We start from the raw sequence: 25,557 nt of genomic DNA, 5'->3' as shown, positions 1-25,557 counted from the left end.
CATGTGGGGCACTGTAAATATGATGATTCCTAAATCAAAATTAATCTAATAAATAACATCGAATGTTGAAGATTCTAATTAACAAAACGAATTTGTAATGCACCACGCACAGAAAAGGTCACTCTTACAAGAAAATTTTTATTAGCAAGGCCTTGCATTTCTGTGATGTGGTACTTATTCTGCATTCGTCTAGTCCGCCATTGCCGATTCAAATTGAAACTATCGCAGAAGAGTATTAAAAACGCTGGACACGTGCGCTCGATTCAAACGACTCTGTCCATCCTACACAAATGCATGGAATAATGGACAGAATAAAATTAATGACGTACATTTCACAAATCATTTAATATTGGCATACTCGATAAGAATTCGAATACTACTGAAATCGGAACACTATTGGAATACGAATGCTGGTTGGGTTAATCAGTATGCGCGATTTGCGGATGAGAAAGGCGCGTCTAAATGTGTTCTTTGTTTTCTTTAGGCTCTTATCAAGTTCTTAGCGGAAGCCCACAGAGGAGTACGTGGATTCGTGGTCGATGAAAACGGAAATCCTATCGAGAGAGCGTCCATCAAAGTGAAATCAAGAGATGTCAGTTTCCTCACAACGAAATATGGCGAATTTTGGAGAATTTTATTACCGGGAGTGTACAAACTCGAGGTAACACGATCGATTACTATTACTATAAATATAAGTACTTAGATACTTCACCACTTGCACGCCATGAATTTTTTTTTTTATATTTATGACACCTATAAAGAAACTTTGATTTTCTTAAGAATTACTCGTGCATATTTTGACGTAATTATTTTTTGTAGGTATACGCAAATGGATACCTTCCTCGAGAGGTAGAATTTAGAGTGGTCGAGCAACATCCAACCTCTTTCAACGTAACATTGCATAGGACGAGTGTAAGTATAATATAAAATTCCAAATTTTTACTCCCTACATCAATTTATGCGAAATATCTGAATTACTAATTGTAAATAACATTTATCACATAATATACCGATATCGCTTAGCTAACGGGACTTTATTTTCGTTTTTGTCAACAACAGAGACATCAAACCGAGGATGACAATGGCTCAAGTTTCTACAATGGAAACAGAGACCAGGGTCACCGAGATCACGTGATACATTTTCGGCCACACCCTGGTACCAACACAGCTCCCGACGCAAACAGTGGAATTTTTTCATCCCTAAGCAATGGATTTAACTCCTTCGTTAATAATTGGTTTGGATGATTAGCTGCTAGTTAACGAACAGCTGGTTCAATCTCATCGTTGTTGTTTCGTACAAATATCGCATCGTTTCGATTATAATCGCGCAAGAGTTGAGACTAGAATTACGAATGGCAAAAGCGATCACGCTAAAAATAGAAACGATGCAACTTTGTTAAAAAAATATTTAAATATTCACGTTGTGAAAATATTTGAATATTTTGTTGTTGAAAATGTTATGGTTACTTGTTATTCCGATATGTTACAGACATTAGGGTAAAAGTAAATGTTCCGAATACGTTTCGTTTAGTTGGGCTCAGACAATTTTGTATGGACGAACATTTTTTTTTTAAACTTTTAATCGAAAACGAAAAATGAAAAATTGTTAAAATTCAGATGCAATTTTAGTTTATACCATGATACAGTTCGAATGAAAATTATTTTCATTGGTTCTCTTTCGTTTGAGTTTCGTAACATTCTGCAATTTTAATAATTTATTATTGACCTAATTTATTTGGCATTAGCGCTATTAATGTTATACTATTATCGTTAATATTATTTTTAGTGTTATTTAAAAATATATTTATTTTGTATATATATATATATACAAAAATAGGAAATGTGTTCGGAATAAAATAGAAAACAGACGCTAATTTAGAAATGTTAAAAGTCGAATTTTAGTATGTATATATTTGCAATAATACATTGCATAAACAAAAAGCACTGCCTTTACTCAATTTTAGAGGCGATAGTAATGACAATGTAATATCAATAAATATCACAAATTGTTGTTTTATTTATACTGTATGTGTTATTTTATTTACCATAAATGTTCCATAATTATTACAAGTGCTAAATGATATTGAAATGAAATTTAATTTCGTTATTTTTGTATTATTTAATCAATGTTCGAAAATTTGTATTTCTCTATAATTGAATATTTGACTATATTTAAATAATATTTCATTTACAAATATTTATTTAAAATATTGTTTAAGTAACAAATCAATTCAAATGATACAATTAACATATTACTGCTCATCATCATTAGTATGTTATCAGATTTACGATAATATAACAGATTAAAAAATAATAATGATTGTAAAATGTATTCCATTTTTTATTTTCCAAATATAAAAAGTACTATTTATTTTCTCTTTAAATTTGTTTCATACAATATGTGTAGTCTTCGATCAAATTCACATCATATGAATAGGTGTATTCATCTTAGATAAATAAATGTACAAAGCATTATAAAATATACCCTACTACTAGCAACCCTAATCTGGATCACGTTACCATTGATGTTTTTTTTTTTAATTTCTGCCTGAGAACAATTTCTTACAATTTATTATTATTACTGAAAAATGACTTACACTATTTGTAATGACACATACATTATAATACACCTGTAATAATGGCATTCAGGTATCTCACATAGCTTTAACAATGAAAAATCAGGACATGTAGGTTCACACACTTTGTGTATATTCTTATAAAAACATTTCCCTTTTGATTCTTTAACAGAAAATATTATCATACTGGTTTTTACATAATTAATAAAAAATAAATGAATTACAGTCAATAATTTACTTACACATATCAAAACTATATATAAAATATGATTAAATTTACAAAGTTCACTTTCAATAATACACTGTGAAATGCTACATTACATCCTTCAATGAAATTTAATTAAACAGGAAAATAGTTATAAACATTGAAAATCTATCAATCTATTGTCAAGTACTTCAAGACTTTGATGTTAATTACATTAGCACATATCCAATTTAGTATTTGTAGGTGGTGCATTAAGACCACCAATATCACCAGATTCTAGTTGTTTTAACAAACGAAAAAGAGCTGCAGCTTCTCTGATGCGACTAAATTCGATACAAAATGCTTGCACTTCAATAAAAAGTTCCTTCACATTTATAATCTTGTTCCTTATCAAGGATTGTAGAAAAACACAAACCAACCGTACTAAACGATTCTGCATATAGCGATCTTTTATAGTTTCACACGTAGAAATACAATTGCTAATATATAAATGAACAAACTCTGTTGGTAAATCAACAGTAGTGGTTAATCTATTAACAACTTCCATAGAATGGAGTGACATCTCCATATTTACCAAAACACTGAAATATTCTGTTATTTGACTCGATTGCATAAGCTTTAACAAAACCTCGATTGCAATCAAAGGATTATTTTCCACCAAATCTGGTAATCTTCCTGGAGTAAGACCAATGTGATACACCAATTTTGGATCTCTATCCAACTCGTTGACAAGATGTTGCTGTTGTTGCAGTGTCAGTACACTTTTAAATGCTTTACCCATTAACCTGCGAGCTTCTGCACCAGCACAATTTGAGACACACATATTGTTATCATATTCAATTGTAAATTGAAAAGGTTCTGTGACATTAAACCATGGTAGTTCATCAACAGACCGATAAAGAGGAGGTGCCAATCTTAGAAATTCAGGACGATAGCTTTGACTGCATAATGGACGATCGTTAGTAATCAAGAGTTCTGTCATAGTTTTTGTAGTATTTTTATCGATCTCTGTTACTTTAGAGTGATCCATGTCAGGTAATATCACTGGATTTCCACATTTTGCAATGGAAGGTAGTTCTGAATGTCTTTCTGTTAATTGTACTTGCAAGTTACTCAAATCAATTGGTGGCACAGGCACAAAATATAATTCATCCACAATCTGTCTTGGAGTTTTCTTTAAAATATCCTTCTGATTATATCCCAATAAATTTACTAAGAGGTTTTTTTCACATTGAGACAACACTGGTATGTGTCCAGAGAAGTTTGTTTTCGGTACACCATTGTTTGTGTCATCCTGTGATTTTAACACCTGAATAAAAACAGGTGCAAAAGGCGTAGAAGCCAATGGTTCTCCTCTATAAAGATCGAACAATAACGCTACTGCTATTATACGTTGAACATTTTTCGGCAATAGGTCTATGTGTTGTAAAAGTAGAACTAATGTCATTCCTACTTTAAACCGACTTTCTTTTGGAAATACTTGATGTAATTGGTTGCACAGGTTTTCCAAACTCGTATCAAGGTTATCCTCTTCGAGGATATCCAGTAATTTTGTCAACCCTTTGGGAGTAAGTGTCATGATGTCCAACAAATTAAACTAGGTTATAGCACCTCTATTACGTCCCTTTCTCAAGATTATGCTCATGAATACTGCGATTCAATCGCAATGATTCATATTTTACATTGATAATTTCATGTAATATATTCACTTGCAACGTCCACCGCATATGTATATACTGTTGTTACATTTTATATATACTACTTTATAGGTTATGACTCGAATTGAAGCTGATTGAAGCGCAAGTCCGTCCAAGTCCGTCTACTATTTAGTAGTTCATCTACTCTTCGTTGGTGGCGCTAGTTTACGGTAATATTCCACTAACGAATGGTGCGACTTTCGCAGTTTAGGAATTGGCAACACTGATATCTAGTAACACGTCTTGTCGTCTTAGTACGTCACAGTTTCCGAAGAAGTGACGTGTGCATGACATTGTTTGCAATTCCGCAAATTACATGTCTGGTGATTTTCAAAATAGTCAGTTGTGAAATACTATCAAGGAATATAACCGGCGTATTTACAGTTGATTTTATATTTTGTGGCAACAAACGTTAATTGAAAAATGTCTTTTACATCGCCCATGCCTAGTCGTGAGTTTCTCTGGGATGTTTTTCAAAGGTAATTTAAAATTTATTTCTGTTGTATTTATTTATTTGTACGATTTCATATGTTCATATACAACTCATCGTTTTGTATATATTAAGCATTAAATGAATATTTCGATATATTTAATAGCATAAGTAGAACAACTCGTAATGTTTAACTTTGGTTAATTGTTTAAGAGTGGACAAAGACAGATCTGGCGCAATTACTGCGGATGAATTACAACAGGCTCTTTCAAATGGAACCTGGACACCTTTTAATCCAGAAACTGTTCGTTTGATGATTGGTAAATATTTGTATGTTATATGCTTTCAAATGACCATGTGAATTAATATAAATCTAGAATAATTTATATTACTGACATTTGAAATGATATATTTAATAATGTAATATTATGAATAGAAATGCATATATGTAGTATATATGTAAATTCCAAGTAAATTTGCATGGTCTTTTATTATTATTAATACATTTGTGGGTCATTTTATTGGTGCAGGTATGTTTGACATTGACAAAAATGATCCTGCTTCCCCAGGTATGTTTGATAAAAATCAAAAAGGAACTGTCAGTTTTGAGGAGTTTGGGGCTCTGTGGAAATATGTAACCGATTGGCAAAATTGCTTCCGGTCGTTTGATCGGGATAACAGTGGAAATATAGATCGGAATGAATTGAAAACAGCACTTATCAATTTTGGATATCGACTATCAGACCAAATTATAGATACACTGATACGTAAATATGATCGTGCTGGCCGTGGAACTATATACTTTGATGATTTCATACAATGTTGCATAGTTTTATATGTAAGTATAAATATATTAAAAATTCAGTATCATGTTTCATTTTTAATAGAATTTATATTGTTTGTTCTTTTAATTTTACAGACACTAACTGCTGCTTTTAGACAATTAGACACAGACCTGGATGGTGTCATTACAATTCACTATGAACAGTTCCTGGGAATGGTATTTAATCTTAAAATATAAAACGTTTTTGTGTTTTGCTAGAATTACTCTTGTCTATCTTGGAGCTACATTCTTTCTACCAAGAAAGTTATATGAATTTTGTGATGCCAACACTAAATTTAAGATCTTATGCATCTGTTTTCCATGTACGTATAAACTGTCTAGTAATGTAATTACAAAAACTCAATCAAATCTAATAATGGACAGTGATATCTCCCATGTATGAAGATATAATATAATACGTTCATAAGACATTCCGTAAAGGCTTACGCAAATAGCCAAGCTTAGGCATGATCTTTGTATGATTATTTTGCCTTTATACTCGATTATAGTTCAAAACAAATAAGATTAATACATGTTGCTTAATTACTTATTAGAATGTTTACAAAGGAGCAAATATTTAATCTATATGATATTAAAAATATAAACATATTTCGATTAAAAAATAATTGAGTCCTTTTATAAGTGAACAATTTTTCATAAAATACGTTCTACTATATAGTCTACCACATCTATTATACAATATACACTAAGTTCATAATTTTGTATACTTTGTACAATGAAAAAAAAAAACATGTCAATTATAAGTACATTGAAACTGATACTACTCCTATTTAAGTATTCTTTAGTGGTTATATAAATATTGTATACATACTGTATCTTCTAACTACAGTACATCACTTAAAAATATATTTACCGCTTGAGTGGTGGAGGTGGACACGAGAACTATGTGAATAGTGCCAAACGAGTGCTGCAATAGGCCTACTTTTAATTACATGGAAAATAGCGAATAAATTTAACTGTACAACCGTCTCGCATCAGCTATTTTCAAATTTAAAGAGTCCAGAATAATGAAACAGAAGAAATGTAATCAATGAACGCAGTTGCGTTTTTTCCATTCAACGGTTAAATAGTCCATAAATACAATTATACGCGTTCCTTTAATTTGTGTACAAAATTATCTCTGTACTTTTCTATTATTATTGAATTGGTGAAAATAAATGAGCATTTGCTTTAAATGGTTATAAGTGTTCTTTTTGAAGGAGTAACACCCGATGTCAATGAACAGTTAATCAAAGTTTTCTCAAGTGTATCAATTTATCTAATCAAATTGTATAAACTTTACACGATTTTGTGTAATCTCAAGGTTGTAATTAATGTGCTCTTATTTATTAAGCGATAACTATCTATACTTCTAAAGGAAATGTTTTTAGACATTTCATAAAAAGACTAAAGTAGGCATGGTTCTTTTATAATCTCTAAATCGTACAATTTGGCGATTTGTCAATAAATTAGGTTTACACGTATATACAACAGTATTAAATATTTTATAAATTATTATGAAATAGTATATAGAAATATGATACACTGGCGTTTCTTTTCGTGTGTAAATTTATCGGAAAATAATATCGTACTTTACGTCGTATTCACTGTAGCAATAATATAAAAAGTGGAATATAAGGTTTTTTAAAAGATTATACACCCATGTCCATTATTATACAAAACTGATTACCCCTGAGTAATTGTTATGACGTGTAATGTCTCGTTAAGTAGAACGGATTATAATTAATTTTCTTTAAAATATTCCCAATTAACATTGTGTTTTAACAACAAAATGTTAGCAATTACATTTGAAATTGTCTAGAGTTCAAATGAAAATTAACTTAAAATAAGTTACAATTTTTCAAATTTAATCTATTTACGGAAGTGGTACTGATGCAAGTATAAGAGGTTCATTAAGTTTCTAAAAAATGGTAGAACTTGCATAAAACTGAAATTGTACGTAAGCTATTTTCGAAACTAGTATAAGGAGTATAACCTTTTCCAACGACAAACTGTTTATCACAGACGGAGTCAAAATTATTAAAATCGCAATAAAATTTGAATGCAAAAAATTATTATGTATGTTGGAATTTCTTTCTAGATTATGGTTCAAAAAATATTAAAACATTTGAGACCGATAATTCGACCTATGAATCATGCAACATCTTGCTCGTTTAACCAATGACGTAGAATACGTAAATCAAAATAGAACTATAAAAATATTAATGGATTTCTTGTAATAATTGTCTTTAATAAAACAATAATTAAATTGATTTTTATAATAAACAGTTAGAGAATTTTTATTGCGACTTTATACCTATTCTGATAACCGATATAAGTTTTAAAAATAATACATAACCAATATAAATCGGTCATTTAACAAACTTATTATATAAATAAAAATTATATCAGTTAATTTGTGTGATGTGTATTGCTGTAATAACTTAAGCATCTAATTACTCATTGTTACTTTGTTATCTCATCATTTGTCGAAATTTATCCAACTCAAAGATACTCTCTGATAATCTGCAAAATTGAAGTATTATAAATCATACTTTATATCAATAATTGTTTAAAAATGAAAGTTTTAAAAAATAATCCTTACCTCCCAATTGCGTTTATAAGGGCAACGATTTCGCTTCTTTCCAAGAAAAATTGTTTCTTACTAAAATTATGTAATGTTGGCTTCCATCTATCAAACTTTCCTGAGAATAAAATTTTTAATGCTGTACCCAAGCCTTGTATTTGGAGTTTTCCCCATAGCTTGCATTTGTCGCATCCTACACAATCCATAATACGAGAAATATTTCTAAAATGCTGTCTGAATTGTTCTTTTAACAACTGAGCCTCAGCTCCGCCAGTAAACATTACACTTTCGTTGAAATGTTCTGGAAATGATCTAAGGAAAGTATGAGAATTAATATAAAACAGTATTTGATTAAGTTTATTTATTAATTCTGTCTAATTGAACTTACTTGACGACATTTAAAATATCATTTATCGCCAGACGAGTATCCGTATCTTGTACCTTGTTACCAGTATAATATTCTTCCCTTTCTAAATATGGTGCTGCTTTAGCTAAAGCTCTTAATTCAAGTAAATAAGTAAAGTACAAATTTTTTAACCAATTTGGACCTTCACCCCCAGTTTTATCTGGAGAAAATCTTTTCTGAAATTCTTGTAAATTGGGTCCCCACTGGGTAGCAGATAATATTCCTAAATTATCTTGCGACGATAGTAAATACTTTGAACACAAATGTATATTGATACTAGCATGAAGGCCTGATATAACGCGATAAAAAACCCTTTTTTCTAAGCACATTCCTATAATGATATATTGTGAATACAATTTCAGTGAGCTAACATTTTTAATTAAAGTAAGGTGATACTAGATTAAAAGTACATACCATTTATTTTTGAGGATTGAATAAAATTATGAGGTGAATTTTCAGGTCTGAAATCAAATGTATGTACAGAAATAGACTCAATTCATTACATTACTTTAATACATACCTAAAACAATTTTCCATATAAATATTGTGCCATATTCTGTGTGCACTAGGTCCCTTGTAACCTGTGTATCTTTCAGGATTAAGCAAAAGGTCCACATATTCTCCAGGACTAGATTCTTTCACACAAAAGTTATCTTGAGCATCATCATATTGTTTCCACAATTCAAAGTCTTTATAATTTTCTGTACTGAAGAAAAAACATAAAAATGGATCTTAAGCACAAATATTGAATGTATATGAAAATCTGTGAATATTTTTTACCTAATTGTTGTATTCAAATAACCAAGTTCTTTATTATGATCTTGAGCTCTGCGTAGGCAGTCATCAAACTGAGCTCTGGCTTTATATTTATCCACAGGACTCTCATTAAAGTGAATGTTTCTTAGCATATTATCCCCTTTCAAACCATCAGGAATGTCTTCCTATTAACAAAATAGTACTTAATATTGCATTTATAAAAATTACATATACTTCTTAATTCGTTAAACACTTACATCTTGGCATGGCTGTACATGACAATATCTCATAGCACATTTGCTGTCATCAGTCCAAAAGGGACACTTCTGTTTCAAATTTACTTTATAAAAACGAAAATAATCTTTGACTAAAAGACTCTGTAGTCTTGGATAAATCTTCATATTATTAAAGTAATCCACTGTATCCACATTGCAGCTACAGTCATCGACAGAACCCTTCAACTAAAATTTTTATCTTTCATCATTGTTAACCCAAACTATTAAATAAAAATATATATTACATAAATTTATTATAGATATCCAGAGCCATACAATTGACTAACTAAAATGTTGGCAATAAATTTTCATGAAAGCTTGTACAAGCTTGTACCAACGCGTTGTGTGTATACATAGAAATCTGACAGCTGTGACACGGTCCAGGAGGTTATGTTCATTATTTTAACTATAGAAAATATGAATAACGGGGATAACAAGGGAAACAGTACCTTACAAAAACACTGGTCGTTTTTATCATTGTTCGTTGCGAAATAATTGCTATGTACAATAGAAGGTAAAAGCAACGTAAGCACTATTAGACCGCTAAACATGATTCCACTGGGATGTCCTCTCATAACTGAGCTCACTGGTATATTCTTCAATCACGTTTATATCCGATAATAAATTATTATCGCGCGGCACCGCGACGATAATACGCGTTTTCCACTTTTGATGACATCGGCCAGATTACGTGCCGCCTGAAACGTAAATCGTCCTGCCGAAAGCAAACGTCATTGACGTTCTTAATGTGTCGTTTATCGATCAACACTACTCTAACATACATAAATTCATATATGCTTACACAAATATGAAATTGTTTTATTTCACTACGTGCATTCATAAAATATCGATACAACGGTAAAAGTCAGGAATGACTTTACTTCTTATCTTGATGGGCGGTTTATGCTCTCCAGCACTCTCCAGAACATCTGGTCACCACGTCAACCCATCATGAACATATCTTTTTTTAAACCGTATTAGTATAATTATATTGATACACGTATAACTTTCGATTGTATAACACGAATTGTATAATATGAATAAATTTTGGAAGAAATACCACTAATAATGTAAAATACAACGAGAAGAAACAAGCAGATGTTGACGACGTAATAAAGTATCAAATATTTCGTGACACGCAGATGATTTTTTTTTATTTAACTGTTTTTGTCCGGATACTATTTAACGATGCTTATTCAACTTACTTCTAGGCCCGCGAAGAGTATTAAAATAATTTCAGTTGTATATACATACGTAACGTGTATATAGACAGTTATGTTTGCTCCCCACTCTCATTATTTCCACGTGTACTTACAGTAGTCATTACTGATTATAAATAATATCGTGGTAACGACTAACGTCACATAAAACATTTAAAAACTTGAAAAAACAACTCTTTATGTATAACTTACACAACAATTTTTTTTAATACAGCATGCTAGATACTATTTACATAGTTACATTAAATTCCTCTACATATTTATGTTATTATTATAAAATTAGATATACAAAAACAATCAGGAATAAACACATTTTTTATTATGAATTTAAAATTGACATCCTAGATACTAGAGAATCCTGTTGAAAGAAAAGTAGAAGTAATTTTTAAATATAAATATCATTTAATCATTCTTAAAGTGTACAAAAATATTTTACGAAAATAAATACATTTTAACGATAAAAAAATTGTATAAGACTGTAAATTAAGAACATTTTGACTGTATTGGACTGTGTTCTAGTCTTTACGATTAATCAGTTCACAGTACGATGTATACTCATTGGCTTAGTCGCATTGTGGTATAGGACATGTCAAAAATTTGTGATGGCGACGATGTTAAAGGTTAGTTGTCATTAAATAACGCAATTTGTAATTAAAGTCGATTTATATTGATGTACACGTGCCAACGTAATTTTTATAATTTTTAATGCTTTATATTGCATTCCTTTGTACTGACTGATAATATGTAAATCTTGATAACCTGTGCAATGTTCGAATTGTCAAAAAACGTATTAAAATATACAATTACAGATACATGTATAATTTTGCATTAAATATACGTAAACGTATCTCGTAAACTATAAATATAATAAATATAAATTAATAAGTATACGTAAACGTATTATTATTGGTTTTCTTCTTAGTACACATTTTTCTTTTTAAATTAAATCACAGGTCACTAATCAATCAAATCATTTTTAAGATCAACAGTTTATCGTGGTTTACATCCTCTATTCATTTAATAATACAATAACAAGTATTGCTATAAATATTTGAAAATTCATACCAAGTGGTGCATTTTTTCCTGCATTAAATACATGTTTTAATGAATACATAAATGTAACATTTAATTTACTGTGTTCCTTTAGTTTCTTTAATACAATTACATGCTTAGGATAAGAGTCAATTCACGTTTGAAGATAAGTGGCCATGTATGCGTCCAATCATTTTGAAATTATTGAAGCAAGAAACTGTAACTCAAGCGGAATGGCAAGATTTATTTTACTCTGTTCATTTGGTATGTGTGTGGGATGAAAAAGGTCCTCCCAAGTTACGAGATGCACTTAAAGAAGATATAATGGATTTCATAAAACAAGCTCAGCAGGTATAAAATATAATTTTAAGCTGTACAACATATGTATTCTTTGAGGAAGCATAAATTATTATTTTATATTTTTTATAGAGGGTATTAGCACATCAAGAAGAACAAGCTTTATTAAAAGCATATATAACAGAATGGAGGAAATTTTTTACTCAGTGTATTTATTTACCAACACCTTTTAGACAATTAGAAACATATCTTGCTGGGAAAACAACTTCCAGTGTTCAGAAAAGAAATCAGCCGGATGATATAGTCAGAAAGGTAACACTTAATTATATATTTGCAAGTTCCACAATGTATATCATCTCATAATACTTTGTTTTTATTGTAGTTGATGTTGGATAGTTGGAACCAAAGTATATTTGGAGAAATAAAACAAAAACTACAGGACTCAGCTATGCGACTTATTCGTGCTGAAAGGAATGGTGAAGCATTTGATTCACAACTTGTTATTGGTGTTAGAGAATCTTATGGTAATAATTGTTTTGGTTATGTATAAGATACAAGATATATATTCTAAGTCATATTACATATTCATGATTTTACTACAAATTGCAGTAAATTTATGTTCAAATACAACGGATCAGCTACAAATCTACAGAGAAAACTTTGAAGCAGCATATATAGAAGCAACAGAAGCTTTCTACTGGGTGAAAGCACCAGATCAATTGTCGTTACACGGTGTAGAGAATTACATGCGGTATGCAGAAGCAAAATTGAGAGAAGAAGAACTTCGTGCTCAAAAATATTTAGAACCAAACAGTGCAAGTGTACAGCTTTTAACTGATTGTTGTGTACGTGTGTTAGTAGCAACTTTTAAGCCAGCTATATTAGCGGAATGCCCAAGAATGATTCAACATCACCAAACGGATCGTGAGCATATTTTCATTTATTTGTCGCCATGTTTCGGTAGTGTTTCTACGATAATGATATTGGATATATTATAATTATAGAACTTAGGCTAATGTTAAAGCTAATGGACAGAGTACCCGAAGGTGTTGGTCCAATGTTAAGAAATTTAGAAGAACATATAGCAAGCGCAGGTTTGGCTGATATGATGGCAGCCGTCGATGTCATCACGCAAGATTCTGAAAAATATGTTGAAAGACTATTAGACCTTTTTCGTCGATTCTCAACCCTCGTAAAGGAAGCATTCGACGATGACCCTCGTTTCCTAACTGCTCGAGATAAAGCTTATAAACTTGTTGTAAACGATGCAACAGTATTCAGACTAGAATTACCAGCTCGCCAAAGCTCTGGTATCGGTACAACGATTTTAAATAACAAACCTAACAACAATAACAATGGGCAGCCAGAATCAAAATGTCCAGAACTTCTCGCTAACTACTGTGATATGTTACTTAGAAAAACTCCGTTAAGTAAAAAGTTAACTTCTGATGAAATTGAGAGCAAGTTGAGAGATGTCGTAAGTATTTTTTCAACTAACTGTATTCCACAGATTTAGAATATTAAACAATAGTTCATGTCTTATACATCCTTTATTGGTTTCTTTTCAGTTATTAGTGTTAAAATATGTTCAAAATAAAGATGTCTTTATGCGCTATCATAAAGCTCATTTAACGCGCCGCTTAATATTAGATACATCCGCGGACTCTGAGAAAGAGGAGAATATGGTTGAATGGCTTCGTGAAGTTGGAATGCCTGCTGATTATGTTAATAAATTGGCCCGAATGTTTCAAGACATTAAAGTATCTCAAGATCTTAATCAACAATTCAAAGAACAGTGTAGGGCTGCTATTGCGGACAGTATAAATATTAAGGTACTAGCTATAATAGATGAGGCATTGTGGTATATATGCCATGAAATAGGTACTGAATGAATATAATTTTCTGTAGATATTAAATGCAGGTGCATGGGCTAGAGGCAGTGAACGCGTCACTGTAAGTTTACCGTTACAATTAGAAGATTATATTCCCGAAGTAGAGGAATTTTATAAGAAAAAACATAGCGGTCGCAAATTACAGTGGTATCATCACATGTCCAATGGCACGGTAAGAAAGAAAATGTCAGAAAATGTTAGAACGGCTATTTTTACGTTCATGAAGAACATTTATGGATTAAAAGAAAACCTCTATACAGATACAGAAATATCGATGTAATTTTAATTAAATACATTTATCGAAACAGAATAAGATAAATTTTTCTGATGCGGTAAACAAGGGTATCGAATAGAACTTTTCAAAAAATTCAATATCTCGGTTCTAATTTTCAGCTTCACCTTGCAACCAATTTGGATGGTGTTCCAGATTACATTTTCCAACCAAGTGGGACGCTTCGATGTGGACGTAACGACTTTTCAAATGGCTGTTTTATTCGCTTGGAATCAGCGACCATTCGAAAGAATATCTTATGAAAATTTACGATTGGCTACAGAACTGCCTGATCCCGAACTGAGACGAACTTTATGGTCCCTATGCGCTTTCCCGAAACTCAAACGTCAACTTCTCTTAGTAGAACCACACGCGCACAGTCCCAAAGACTTTGCGAATGACACGAGGTTCTGGGTGAACCAAGAATTTGCCATTGTGTTAGTATTATATTTAATAAATTTGATATTAAAATGTACACCGTTAATCTTTATTTTTAATTTGCAGAAAAAATGGAAAATTACAAAAACGAGGTAAAATTAATTTGATAGGAAGACTTCAATTGTCAACTGAACGAAGTAAAGAAGAAGACAACCAATCCATTGTACAACTTAGAATATTAAGGGTTCAGGTATGTCTTACATTCGAATACGTAACCTCGTTCTTGTCAAGTAAAATTTATAAGTCGCACATTTTTTCTAACAGGAAGCAATCATCAAGATTCTAAAGATGCGTAAGAAGATTAGTAACGCTCAGTTGCAAACTGAATTAGTTGATATATTGAAGAACATGTTTTTGCCAAGTAAAAAAATGATAAAAGAACAAATTGAATGGCTCATAGAACATAAATATATTCGCAGACACGACGACGACATAAACACTTTTGTATACATGTCATAAATTGGGATTACACATACGTACAAGATTGTTCAAATTCTTATGATTAATATTATATTTTTATAAAAAATTCAGTTTTTGTGTATGAAAGTGTATGCTCAAAGAATCATAATGTAATTGAAAGATATTTAATGTTTTTGTAACACGTTCACAAAGGAAAAAAAACACATCTCTGAAGTGAAAAATTACTACCGACATACAAAGTCATATCGTTCTCAAATTGTAATTAAATATGATACTGTGGTTGGTTATGTATGTACATCATTAAGCAAAAACGTTACTGCAATGTTCCATATGATAAAATTTATCATCGATTTTAAACAAATTTTAAGATACTAGTCTAGTTTACGACGCCTGTGTTAAAATGTATGTTTCTATTGAATTCAATTATTTTACTCTATTGCTAGGAACAAAGGATGCCCAAAATACTTACATGCTCTTAAAGATGATTCCATATAATTTTAAATATAATTGCCAGAGACACTTTTAATCTTGGACGATAGTGTTCATATACGTATATGTATGTACATAGTATGTATAGTGGGTGGTATGAATTTAGTGATGTCATAAAAACTTTAGAGAGCGAAGGCAGTAGTACTCTTGAATGCTCTTGAATATAAGATATCGAAAGTTCAGAGACGAGTTTGCACTGGTTCTTTTTGGATGCTAATAACGATCTGAATGCTCCAAAGAAATGGTACCATGCAACTTTTACAAGAAAATCTTTTTCTTGAAAATATGATAAAGAAATAAAAATGAATCAAAGTCCATTAAGTATAACCTTATAGTCAACAGACAACTTTTTAATAGAAAGAAAACCTATTCGACTGCTTGTACTCAGCAAGGGTATCGCTTAACAAACCGCTCGAGTGTGCCTCAAGTACTTCATTATACTTGTTTCACCCACTGTACGTACATTACGCAACGTAATATATCGAAACATAAATGATGTAGGCGCGTGTGTGTTGATTTACTGTATGTGTACATATTTGTCAAGTATTGTTGATTTTTATAAATTTTCCTCAGTTGTAAAAATACTACTAACTACAAAACTTTCTTCGTGTAACATTTTTTGCATTCTATTTTATATTGCGTCGTAATTTTTTAAATTCAACTAAATATGTATTTTCGTCTACAAAAACTTTAATTAAATGAAAATACATATAAAGAAAGCATACAATCAATGGCCTATACCAACACATGTAAATGTGGCATTAAATAAATTCAGATTCGTTTTATTAGAATAATAATCCAATGTATAATCCTTGTGCTAAAAGAATTTCGCACGATCGTATCATGAACTATGTGACGATGACTTAACACTACTAATAATGTCTATGTGTATAAAGCTTTTATATTATTTCACTAAGCTAATGACAAGTGTAAAAGTAAATAATCTCTGAATTAAAAAAAACAAGATTTTTTTATATTTTTCTGATATATTTTATTGCTGGTTATGTTCTTCCCAAAGTTTCTCGTTAGGATGATAACGAAAATAAAAACGAAGGAATATTTTTTTTAAAACATTTCATTTAATACAGAGTAATTTAAACTAAATAATTTAACAAAAATGTTCTGAAATCTTTTCAGTTTGTATACATGAGATTCACTTACAAAAATTAAATTTCTGGTAACGTATTTATTCACACAAAAGTAATTTACCATAACATAGTTATAAATTTTTAACAGCTTTATAGTAGATTAAATTTTACACCAACATGAAATATAGATATTTCATATGAGTGGGAACAATATATACATTTATATATACATATACATACTCATTACTGTTGTGGTAAAACAGTACACTGACATATCGCGAGTAATATGTATATTTTTAATTGCATTGAGTTGTTCTTTAAGTGAAACAACGCTATTTATAATTCCTTTATCAATTATTCATAGTTCAAAATTGTTAACATTCTTTAGAGGAAAAAAGTATTTATCGTTTCGATTTTAGTACAGATTAATTAAAAACTAATAAAGAATAACCTTGGTAACACCAATTTTCATGCGTTCACATGATATACACTCACAGTCACATGTATGTACATTAAATATACATCAATGTTTATAATTGCCCTTATTAAACTCATTGCACACACGTCCATTTTGTATCCTTCGAGCTAATTTATTTGCACATTTCGAAATAATTAATTTGATATTTTCTAAATCCTTAAATTTTATGTATCTTCTGTGAGAATACAACATCAATAATTCAATGTACAACTTTGATATCGCTAATTTTAATACTTTTTATTCTTGACACATTAATGTTAATTTTATTAGATTTTACAATGATAATTAAGCTTCTAATACTTTTATTTGTTTTTTTCGAAGAAAAAGAACTTAAGAACAACTGTAAAGTTATTCGGAAATAATATGTGCAGTATTTCTGTCTAATGATTTATTTGTACGTTAGTAATTATTCAATGATTTTTAAGCTATTTCATTATATCACGTTTTTTTATGATATATATTTTTGTTTGCAATATTAGCAAAAAATAATATTATTTATCTGAAAACAGAGATTATTTTTGTGACAATGTATCAGAGTAGATTTTATATTCTATCTCCATTATTTTTATGAAATACTCACATGTATTGGCCTGAGCAAAAAACATTTACAAATCATTTCATATGACACTAATGCCACAAGAAATGTCAATTTTGCAATATAGCAATTAAAACTTTAGAGTGTTGAATGCCACTGTCTGTAATGCATCTAACTGCTTCTTGGATGGATAAATAACTCATTGTCATAGAATGGACAACATTTCTAGCGGAGCTGCTTACGAATGTTCTGGGCAACGTGTATGTTGTATACGTGGAGCATTTTTCACAGGATTTGCCGTCTCACAAACGTGAACAACAATGCCTGGTTGTCCAGAACCTCCAGGATGCAACTCGTGACTACCTCCTGCAAAATCAATCGGGTAATCGATTGTTTACACAGGAAAAATTAAATAAATGATTTAAATGTATGGACCTGCAGATAAGTTTGCTATAGCTGCTAATAAATCATGATTAACTAAAGGTTCGCCTTCCTCTCTGGGTTCCCAACCAATAGGTGGTGAAGCAGGTGGTGAAATTAGGAACTGTTTAGTAAGTGCTGGTGGCTGGAGGTGTTGGTCTTCCATGTCTGTGAAACGTGTAGTATTTATTATTAATAAAATTAATTTCAATTTTTATAGTATAAAATACAGAGTGAGCTAAAATTGTTTTAATCAATCAAAATCAATGTTAGCTCACCCTACATATTTTTACAAACCTATTGGCGTAACAGGTTGTGCAAAATAACAATTGATATCGGTCTCTCCAAAGTGAGCTTGGTGTAGTTGTACCCTTGCATTTGCAGCTGCATTTGGAGAACTATAGTTTACTCTCATTCTTCTAAATGATCTAAAATACTGAAATGTTGCATCTTCCCCAAACTGCTTAAAAAGATCTTCTATTTCATGCTATAAAGAGAAGATTTAAAGTACATCCATTGTGTTAGATACACATTCATGGCTCCAATATGCAGAGGATGAGATGCTTTTATTACCTTCAATTCATCACTTTTAAAAACCCGAGGATCTACATTGGTTACAATAACAGATGTTGGTAAATCTTCATCGTGTACTAAGTCTTCTATAGATCTTGCATTTGTATCGCTATGACCTTTTCCTACATCAAATTCTAATTCTAGCTGCTGGTAATTAGGATGCACATTTGGTAATCCATCCACTTCATTTATTATTATATTTTCAGATTCTTCTAGTTCTTCGTCTTCCAATACACTTGAACCATGCTTCTCCTCCATGTTTACTTAGTACTGTTAAATTAAAGACGTATTAAATTATAATTGATCTTAATGTACAATTTTACATTTTAAAGTATAAAACTAGTTAGATGACTTTTATAATGAAATAATAAATCAGAAAACGAATTCAATTATATTCTACTATAAAAAAAAAGATTATAATTTGCTGTAATTACTTCTATGTTTTGAGTCAGAGTTTACCAGATCACTATCCAAACTTGTATGTCATTAAAATGTATGGTATTTCATGTCACATATGCACAATGTTAAATAGAATAACATAACATTCTATATCATTTTAAAAATCATTTATTTCACCACTGTATTTTCTTTATCTTAGAATGTCATGCCTCCAAGATAATTTTCGCAAGGTAACTTAAAATATAATTCGTTGAACTTATAAATGGCAACTATAGAATGCCATGCATATTTACAAAACACGTATTAAACACATTCACAGATTCCGCAAAATTTATTTGCCACCGTTCTTTTTCTCATTGATATACAATCGTATGATGTGGGTACACTACACACTTGCCATGCGTCAGTTTTTAGTGAAAAAACAATTAATCAGCTGACTGGGCACGTATAATACTCGCCTGAACGTTTTTGAGCTATTAAATCGAATATGTGTTTGTTTCGTTTCTCAATATTTATCCGAATTCGAAATATTTCATTTACTTATTAGAAATTATTTCGATTAGCTTCGATCTACATAAAAAGTTAGTTGTTGCATTAACGTACTCTTAACCATTTTCACGCGACTCTCCCTATTCTACACTGTAATTGTTAATTTATTATTTTCGTAACAGAATCTTTCATAATAGTAGACTACAGGAAGTAACTAGAAAGATAGCAGGCCGGTCAAACGATTTTTTTTTTTTTTTATCAAGCGAGATCACTTCAACGAAAGAAAGATCTGCGGCAATGAATTCAAATTGGATTACTTACTATTGATAAATTGATGCAATTTAAACGTGATATTTTGTGTATCTGCAAATTACGAACTTACTCACGAGTAACACTTATTTGAAAATTCGTCTTACGTTAATCTTCTTCTTATAGAGTTACCTTTCTATAGATTCGTACAGAAACACGTATTATGCATGCATATTATATATATGCATGCATATTTATCCATTCGCAGATAACAGTGAGCAACAAATAACAATGTCGACGATGGAAGGTTCGCTTAGTAAATGGACAAATGTTGTTAACGGATGGCAATATCGGTGGTTTGTTTTGGACGATAATGCTGGACTTTTATCATATTACACGGTAAAGTATTTTTAATTCTACGATCATAGTGTTTGATACTTATTCTTTACGTGTCACTATCAGGTTACACCCTATTTCTTTTCCAAAAAATATGAGTAATATTCAATTAAAATTTCAAATGTATCGTACATTGTTTAATACGATTTACTTGTTTGTTCGTTGACTGTATTCTTTAGTATTTAACTTTAGTTTTTTTTAAACCAGTTTGTGTATCTGTCATAATCAGCTGATTTCTGAATTCAAAATTATGAAATTTCGTATTAAAGATATATTTATTAAATGTACATTATAAGGATAAACCAAGTTTGAAGAATAAATTTAATATTGACATAAATATTTTTATGTTATAAATTATATACTTTAATCATTAACATCTAATGTATTATAATTATTTACATAAAGGAATTATTTCTAATACCTGTGAACATACTTTGTAAATGAAATTGATTTGAGATAACTACTAGTGTGGTTTTGACAAACATTTCCTTTAGTTTCAATGTATTGGTTTTGGCTCAGTTTTTTCAGTTAATTTATGTTTTACAATTAATTCCAATGCTATGTTATGCAATAATACTGACTTTGATTTTTATTGAATTTCAGAGTAAAGAGAAAATGATGAGAGGAGCACGTAGAGGATGTGTTCGTTTAAGAGGTGCTATTATTGGTATAGATGACGAAGATGATAGCACATTTACAATTACTACATCATCATACAAAGATGATCCCAAAACATTTCATTTTCAAACACGGAATGCAGAGGAAAGAGAACGTTGGATTCGTGCTTTGGAAGATACTATATTACGTCATTCACATGCTGTATGTGATTTGTATCTCATTTAAATGACCTAATTCTTTTTTTCATGTCTTTATAAATTATGTAACGAAATGGGATTTATTATTATTTCAGAGATGGGATCCTAAAAAATCTCCACCTAGACAAGACTTTGATCGCAAAGTAGCTGAAGCAGATGCTTATCTTCAATTATTAATCGACCAAATAAAATTAATTGAAACAAAACAGAAAACTGCTGCTGAAGAAGACGATGAAAAGCAGGAAAAGTATACAGTAGTTTTAACCCAAGCCAATGCTTTACTTAATTCTGTGAAGCATACAATAGTTCAATTGCAAATTGCAAAGGTAAAAATTAAACATAATTATGAGTCCATTTTATCTCACTTGTACTACGTATGATAATTATTTGAACTTGTTTCTTTTGCTTAACTAAATGTGCTTCACTAATACCATACTTTTAGAATACAGCAATACCCGTAAATGGTATATACAGGGGACCTACTGATTCAATACATGTTTCATCTGCTTTAGATCATGGTAATTACTTGAATGTAGTAGATAAAATGTATCTTTGTTAACAAATTTGTAATGTGTTGAATTTTAGTTGCAGCTAGAGAACCAGAGGCAGTTGTTCAAACTGGAATTGAACTAGGTTCCGAGTGTGTAGAACCAAGGGTACCTGTATTGACAAATGGTAATCGGTTTTTCCTTGCTTACGTGTAGTAAAGTAGAAATTAAATTTAAAATATATATTTTTACGATATTTTATTTGTAAAGCTGTTGTAGATAGAGATCTTCCAGTACCGCAATTTTCTTACTCATCCTCGGATGAAGATGAAGATTATTACGATGCAGCAGACGAAATATCACCTCCTGCGATACAAAATTATATCGCTGTGTAAGTAGTTATTAGTTTCATGGAATTTAAAATATAAGATATTGATAAATTTTATAGTAATAATTAAACGTTTCAGTAGACGACGAGATGGCGAACGATCACAGGCAAACGTTGACACTAGTTTCAGTGAAAATCGAAAGCAGCCTCCATTACCACCAACAAAAGGTGATGGGTCAGTTGATTATGATGGTAAGTAAGTTTGCAATTCAATTTTATTTAATAAATATAAGATACTTTCTGTATCATGTTTACCTACTGTACATATGCATGTTGTAAATATTAATAATACGGTATGAAGCAAAAGATCTAAGAAAAGGTGTGTAAGATTAAAGTAAAAATATGAGTATGTATACAAATGTATACAAATGAAATCAAATTTCGCTTGCTTATTATTAATTATGACACAAAAGAGCAAAAGTAGACTACCTATAGGAGCTTGCACACAAGTTTGAACATTTATCTAGCGAAAACGACTATTGAAAGGACTCAAATTTGCATTGTCGTGACAAAAATAGGACAGAACGCAAGCCCTTGCAGTTCCGTGTACGTATACAGTGGTGTGGAGCTGCGTGAGTGTGTAAGGAACACATACAAGGCTCGGGAGTCCATTCCCTTAAGTTACATCTGTCTTAAACCATTCATAATATCAAATAAATCGCCAATAAAAATTAATCAAACTATAATAATTCATAAATTTCATGAAACGATATGCGTGTTATACTTATAATAAAATTCACCCGTTAGCATCGATAATGCAGGTTTGCACCAGTCGACTTTATCTGCAAACTACACTTATTGATTTTAGTGAACATCTTACACAACACGTGAATTATCGCGTTAACGTAACGGTATCGTAAAATAGTCTTCAAATTTATATTTAACGTCAAGCCTGAATGTTTGATAGTATGGCAAAGCTAGAAAAAACAAATTTTTATCAAACTCGAATATTTTCGTCCTTTCTGTGTACTTTGTTCCTCAGAAAAAAGATTTTATATCGCGTATAGTCAATTTCGCACAGTGACAGTATTTAGGAATGGATATTAGCTGGTATTTTACAAAAAGACAATATGCTGGATGCAGATTCAAAGAGTAAGTTTTTTAATTGTCATAAAACACTTGACAGATAAAAATACTCCAAACTTAGCGATGTCCTTCAAACTGATTCATACTTTTTTCCTTTTATTTTAAATAAGTAACATACTACATACATGATTTTTTATCAACAAATTAAATTATGTTACAGCTCTTTATGAGGAGGAGAGTGAAACAGAAAGTTAGTAATTATTATTCTAGTAAATATTATTATTATTTGGAAATTATTAAAAAATCAAATGAAATCAGTTGCTTACTACTGTATTGCTTTTTAGTGGATTCCATGGAATCTCATGGATCCGTTGTGACTCATCTTTTATCCCAAGTAAAGATTGGCATGGATTTGACAAAAGTAGCATTACCTACATTTATTTTAGAGCGCAGGTCGCTTCTTGAAATGTATGCAGATTATTTCACCCATCCAGATCAGTTTGTAAGGTATATACTGTATTGAATAAATAATTATTAAAAGTTATGAAAATAATTATATCACGTTATACATTACAGTAATGTATTGTATATTTTAGCATAGCAGATATGCCCACTCCAAAAGATAGAATGGTTCAAGTAGTTCGTTGGTACTTATGTAGCTTCCATGCAGGTCGCAAATCAGGGGTAGCTAAAAAACCATATAATCCAATATTAGGTGAAATTTTTAGATGTCATTGGGATTTACCCACTGACAATGTAGATAGCTCAACTGATACAAAAGTAGTTGTTGAGGGTCCTGTACCTTGGTGTAAAGAAAATCAACTATCGTTTGTTGCGGAACAAGTTTCTCATCATCCTCCAAGTAAGTTTTTAGTATATTAATAATTATATTTTAGAGAAACGTTGCTAGTTATAACAGAAATAATATTATTTCTATTCTAGTAAGCGCGTTTTATGCTGAACACTATGCAAAAAAAATTAGTTTTGGAGCACATGTATGGACAAAAAGCAAATTTCTTGGATTGAGTATAGGAGTACATAATGTAGGGAAAGGTTGGGTAAATGTATTACAGCACGGAGAGGAATACGTTTTAACTTTTCCTAATGGTTATGGTAGATCTATTCTCACTGTACCATGGATAGAGTTAGGAGGAACTGCAGTTATACATTGCACACAAACTGGCTTCCAAGCTACTGTAGAATTCTTAACAAAACCTTTTTACGGCGGTAAACGTAACAGAATTACTTGTCAAATTACTCAACCAGGAGAGAAAAAACCTTTTCTTGTTATAAATGGAGAGTGGAGTGGTGCTATGGAAGCAAAGTGGATTGATGGAGTAAGTATGAAGTGTACTGCTATAATTATTGCATATCTTAGATAATTATTCATTATCGAAAATATTAATTTTATAGAGAACTGAAACATTTGCGGATGTAAAGGAACTTCTTACACAAAGAAAATTAGTAAAGCCAGTCTGTGAACAAGAAGAACACGAATCGCGAAAAGTTTGGCGGGATGTTACGGTTGGATTAAGAATTAATGATATGGAAAAAGCCACTGCTGCTAAATGTACAATTGAACAGAAACAACGAGAAGAAGCTCGTCTTAGAAAAGAAAATAACATTAATTGGCAAACGAAGGTATGCATTTTTTAAAACTTTATATTTTGTATGATTATATAAAATCGTGTTTCTTCGCAGCTGTTCAAAGAAACTAAAGACGGTGGTTGGGTATATGTAAAACCTCTTGCAGACAGATTACATCTTTCTTCTGATCAAGCGAGCGCAACGTAAATCCATAGAATGTTTTGCCGCAGTCTTAGACATTGCACAGTACTAGAAATTTAAGGCCTAATTAAGCCATGAATTATAATATTAATTTATATAATACATTTTAATGCTTTTCGAGATACCTTTTTTAAGCCTAATAACTCTATACTATTGGAACAAAGAAAATTAAAAGAAAATTATAAATTCTTTCCTCTAAAATGTTGCTTTTTATGTAAACCTGATCGAGTACAATAGCAACTGTTAAAATGGTATACAATGTTAAGATTTCATTCAAGATATAAAAGTATTTTGATAGCTAGCAAATTATTTTTTATAATACATAATTACTGATATAGTCACGATATTAACAAAAAAAAAAAATCATAGTATCGTGCCATGTATTATATGTGGACGTAGGTCTACAAAGCTTATATATGTATATTACTACTAAATAGATATGAAAATGATATTCTTGACAGTATAATCTTTGCTAATAAAAGATGAAATGTAACTTAGCATAATATATGGTGGAATGAATAAAAACTAATAGTACGACAAACATAGGAACATAACCTTCCTGATTAATAAATAAATATAATTACAGATTCCATTTTAATAGTTCCACATGT

The 25,557-nt window shown here is 30.7% G+C and overlaps 7 protein-coding genes across 14 annotated transcripts; 4 read left to right on the top strand and 3 right to left on the bottom strand.

Moving 5' to 3' along the window:
- Positions 1 to 269: 269 nt before the first annotated feature.
- On the top strand, positions 270 to 2,021 carry LOC128873375 (carboxypeptidase N catalytic chain-like). Its single transcript, XM_054116926.1, has 4 exons — positions 270 to 413; positions 485 to 661; positions 820 to 912; positions 1,060 to 2,021. Exons 1-4 carry the CDS (start codon positions 408 to 410, stop codon positions 1,243 to 1,245), a joined length of 462 nt encoding a protein of 153 aa, XP_053972901.1. The 5' UTR covers positions 270 to 407; the 3' UTR covers positions 1,246 to 2,021.
- A 671-nt stretch (positions 2,022 to 2,692) lies between these two features.
- LOC128873373 (CCR4-NOT transcription complex subunit 11) lies at positions 2,693 to 4,586 on the bottom strand. The gene has a single exon (XM_054116922.1). It carries the CDS (start codon positions 4,358 to 4,360, stop codon positions 2,996 to 2,998), a length of 1,365 nt encoding a protein of 454 aa, XP_053972897.1. The 5' UTR covers positions 4,361 to 4,586; the 3' UTR covers positions 2,693 to 2,995.
- A 146-nt stretch (positions 4,587 to 4,732) lies between these two features.
- LOC128873374 (programmed cell death protein 6) lies at positions 4,733 to 6,929 on the top strand. Of its 2 annotated transcripts, none has more exons than XM_054116924.1 (4): positions 4,733 to 4,957; positions 5,122 to 5,228; positions 5,478 to 5,746; positions 5,828 to 6,929. In XM_054116924.1, the coding sequence occupies exons 1-4, from the start codon at positions 4,902 to 4,904 to the stop codon at positions 5,927 to 5,929; spliced, it is 534 nt and encodes a 177-aa protein (XP_053972899.1). In that variant the 5' UTR covers positions 4,733 to 4,901; the 3' UTR covers positions 5,930 to 6,929. The 2 variants fall into 2 exon arrangements, with proteins under 2 accessions (XP_053972899.1, XP_053972898.1); XM_054116923.1 differs by having other exon boundaries at positions 5,439 to 5,746.
- Positions 6,930 to 7,144: 215 nt separating this feature from the next.
- Positions 7,145 to 10,981, bottom strand: LOC128873371 (ero1-like protein). Its single transcript, XM_054116921.1, has 10 exons — positions 10,961 to 10,981; positions 10,558 to 10,716; positions 10,205 to 10,470; positions 9,738 to 9,941; positions 9,505 to 9,665; positions 9,245 to 9,430; positions 9,139 to 9,185; positions 8,707 to 9,055; positions 8,337 to 8,630; positions 7,145 to 8,257 (listed from the first exon to the last, which is right to left on the bottom strand). The coding sequence occupies exons 3-10, from the start codon at positions 10,328 to 10,330 to the stop codon at positions 8,206 to 8,208; spliced, it is 1,419 nt and encodes a 472-aa protein (XP_053972896.1). The 5' UTR covers positions 10,331 to 10,470; positions 10,558 to 10,716; positions 10,961 to 10,981; the 3' UTR covers positions 7,145 to 8,205.
- Positions 10,982 to 11,441: 460 nt separating this feature from the next.
- On the top strand, positions 11,442 to 16,568 carry LOC128874214 (cullin-5). Of its 2 annotated transcripts, XM_054118704.1 has the most exons (11): positions 11,451 to 11,595; positions 12,149 to 12,358; positions 12,437 to 12,616; positions 12,687 to 12,828; positions 12,914 to 13,228; positions 13,309 to 13,781; positions 13,873 to 14,136; positions 14,213 to 14,368; positions 14,624 to 14,904; positions 14,972 to 15,095; positions 15,170 to 16,568. In XM_054118704.1, the coding sequence occupies exons 1-11, from the start codon at positions 11,578 to 11,580 to the stop codon at positions 15,362 to 15,364; spliced, it is 2,358 nt and encodes a 785-aa protein (XP_053974679.1). In that variant the 5' UTR covers positions 11,451 to 11,577; the 3' UTR covers positions 15,365 to 16,568. The 2 variants fall into 2 exon arrangements, with proteins under 2 accessions (XP_053974680.1, XP_053974679.1); XM_054118705.1 differs by lacking the exons at positions 14,972 to 15,095; positions 15,170 to 16,568 and having other exon boundaries at positions 11,442 to 11,595; positions 14,590 to 14,904.
- Positions 16,569 to 16,873: 305 nt separating this feature from the next.
- LOC128874226 (protein sarah) lies at positions 16,874 to 20,227 on the bottom strand. Of its 4 annotated transcripts, none has more exons than XM_054118737.1 (6): positions 20,118 to 20,227; positions 18,909 to 19,178; positions 18,633 to 18,822; positions 18,351 to 18,503; positions 17,961 to 18,281; positions 16,874 to 17,879 (listed from the first exon to the last, which is right to left on the bottom strand). In XM_054118737.1, exons 2-5 carry the CDS (start codon positions 19,164 to 19,166, stop codon positions 18,154 to 18,156), a joined length of 729 nt encoding a protein of 242 aa, XP_053974712.1. In that variant the 5' UTR covers positions 19,167 to 19,178; positions 20,118 to 20,227; the 3' UTR covers positions 16,874 to 17,879; positions 17,961 to 18,153. The 4 variants fall into 4 exon arrangements, with proteins under 4 accessions (XP_053974712.1, XP_053974711.1, XP_053974709.1 ...); XM_054118736.1 differs by lacking the exon at positions 20,118 to 20,227 and adding an exon at positions 19,766 to 20,086; XM_054118734.1 differs by lacking the exon at positions 20,118 to 20,227 and adding an exon at positions 19,343 to 19,716.
- Positions 19,750 to 25,451, top strand: LOC128874215 (oxysterol-binding protein-related protein 9). 3 transcript variants are annotated; one of them, XM_054118708.1, is made up of 14 exons: positions 19,750 to 19,888; positions 20,314 to 20,444; positions 21,045 to 21,260; positions 21,352 to 21,582; positions 21,699 to 21,774; positions 21,842 to 21,931; positions 22,015 to 22,135; positions 22,212 to 22,324; positions 23,379 to 23,408; positions 23,503 to 23,665; positions 23,755 to 24,020; positions 24,101 to 24,495; positions 24,572 to 24,799; positions 24,860 to 25,451. In XM_054118708.1, exons 2-14 carry the CDS (start codon positions 20,337 to 20,339, stop codon positions 24,950 to 24,952), a joined length of 2,130 nt encoding a protein of 709 aa, XP_053974683.1. In that variant the 5' UTR covers positions 19,750 to 19,888; positions 20,314 to 20,336; the 3' UTR covers positions 24,953 to 25,451. The 3 variants fall into 3 exon arrangements, with proteins under 3 accessions (XP_053974683.1, XP_053974682.1, XP_053974681.1); XM_054118707.1 differs by lacking the exon at positions 19,750 to 19,888 and having other exon boundaries at positions 20,276 to 20,444; positions 22,215 to 22,324; XM_054118706.1 differs by lacking the exon at positions 19,750 to 19,888 and having other exon boundaries at positions 20,276 to 20,444.
- Positions 25,452 to 25,557: the final 106 nt, after the last annotated feature.

The sequence above is a fragment of the Hylaeus volcanicus genome, chromosome 3, assembly GCF_026283585.1.
Source record: "Hylaeus volcanicus isolate JK05 chromosome 3, UHH_iyHylVolc1.0_haploid, whole genome shotgun sequence".
NCBI lineage: Eukaryota > Metazoa > Arthropoda > Insecta > Hymenoptera > Colletidae > Hylaeus > Hylaeus volcanicus.
The sequence above is the reverse complement of the archived record's forward strand: the minus strand, read 5'-3'. Positions and strand labels throughout refer to the sequence as shown.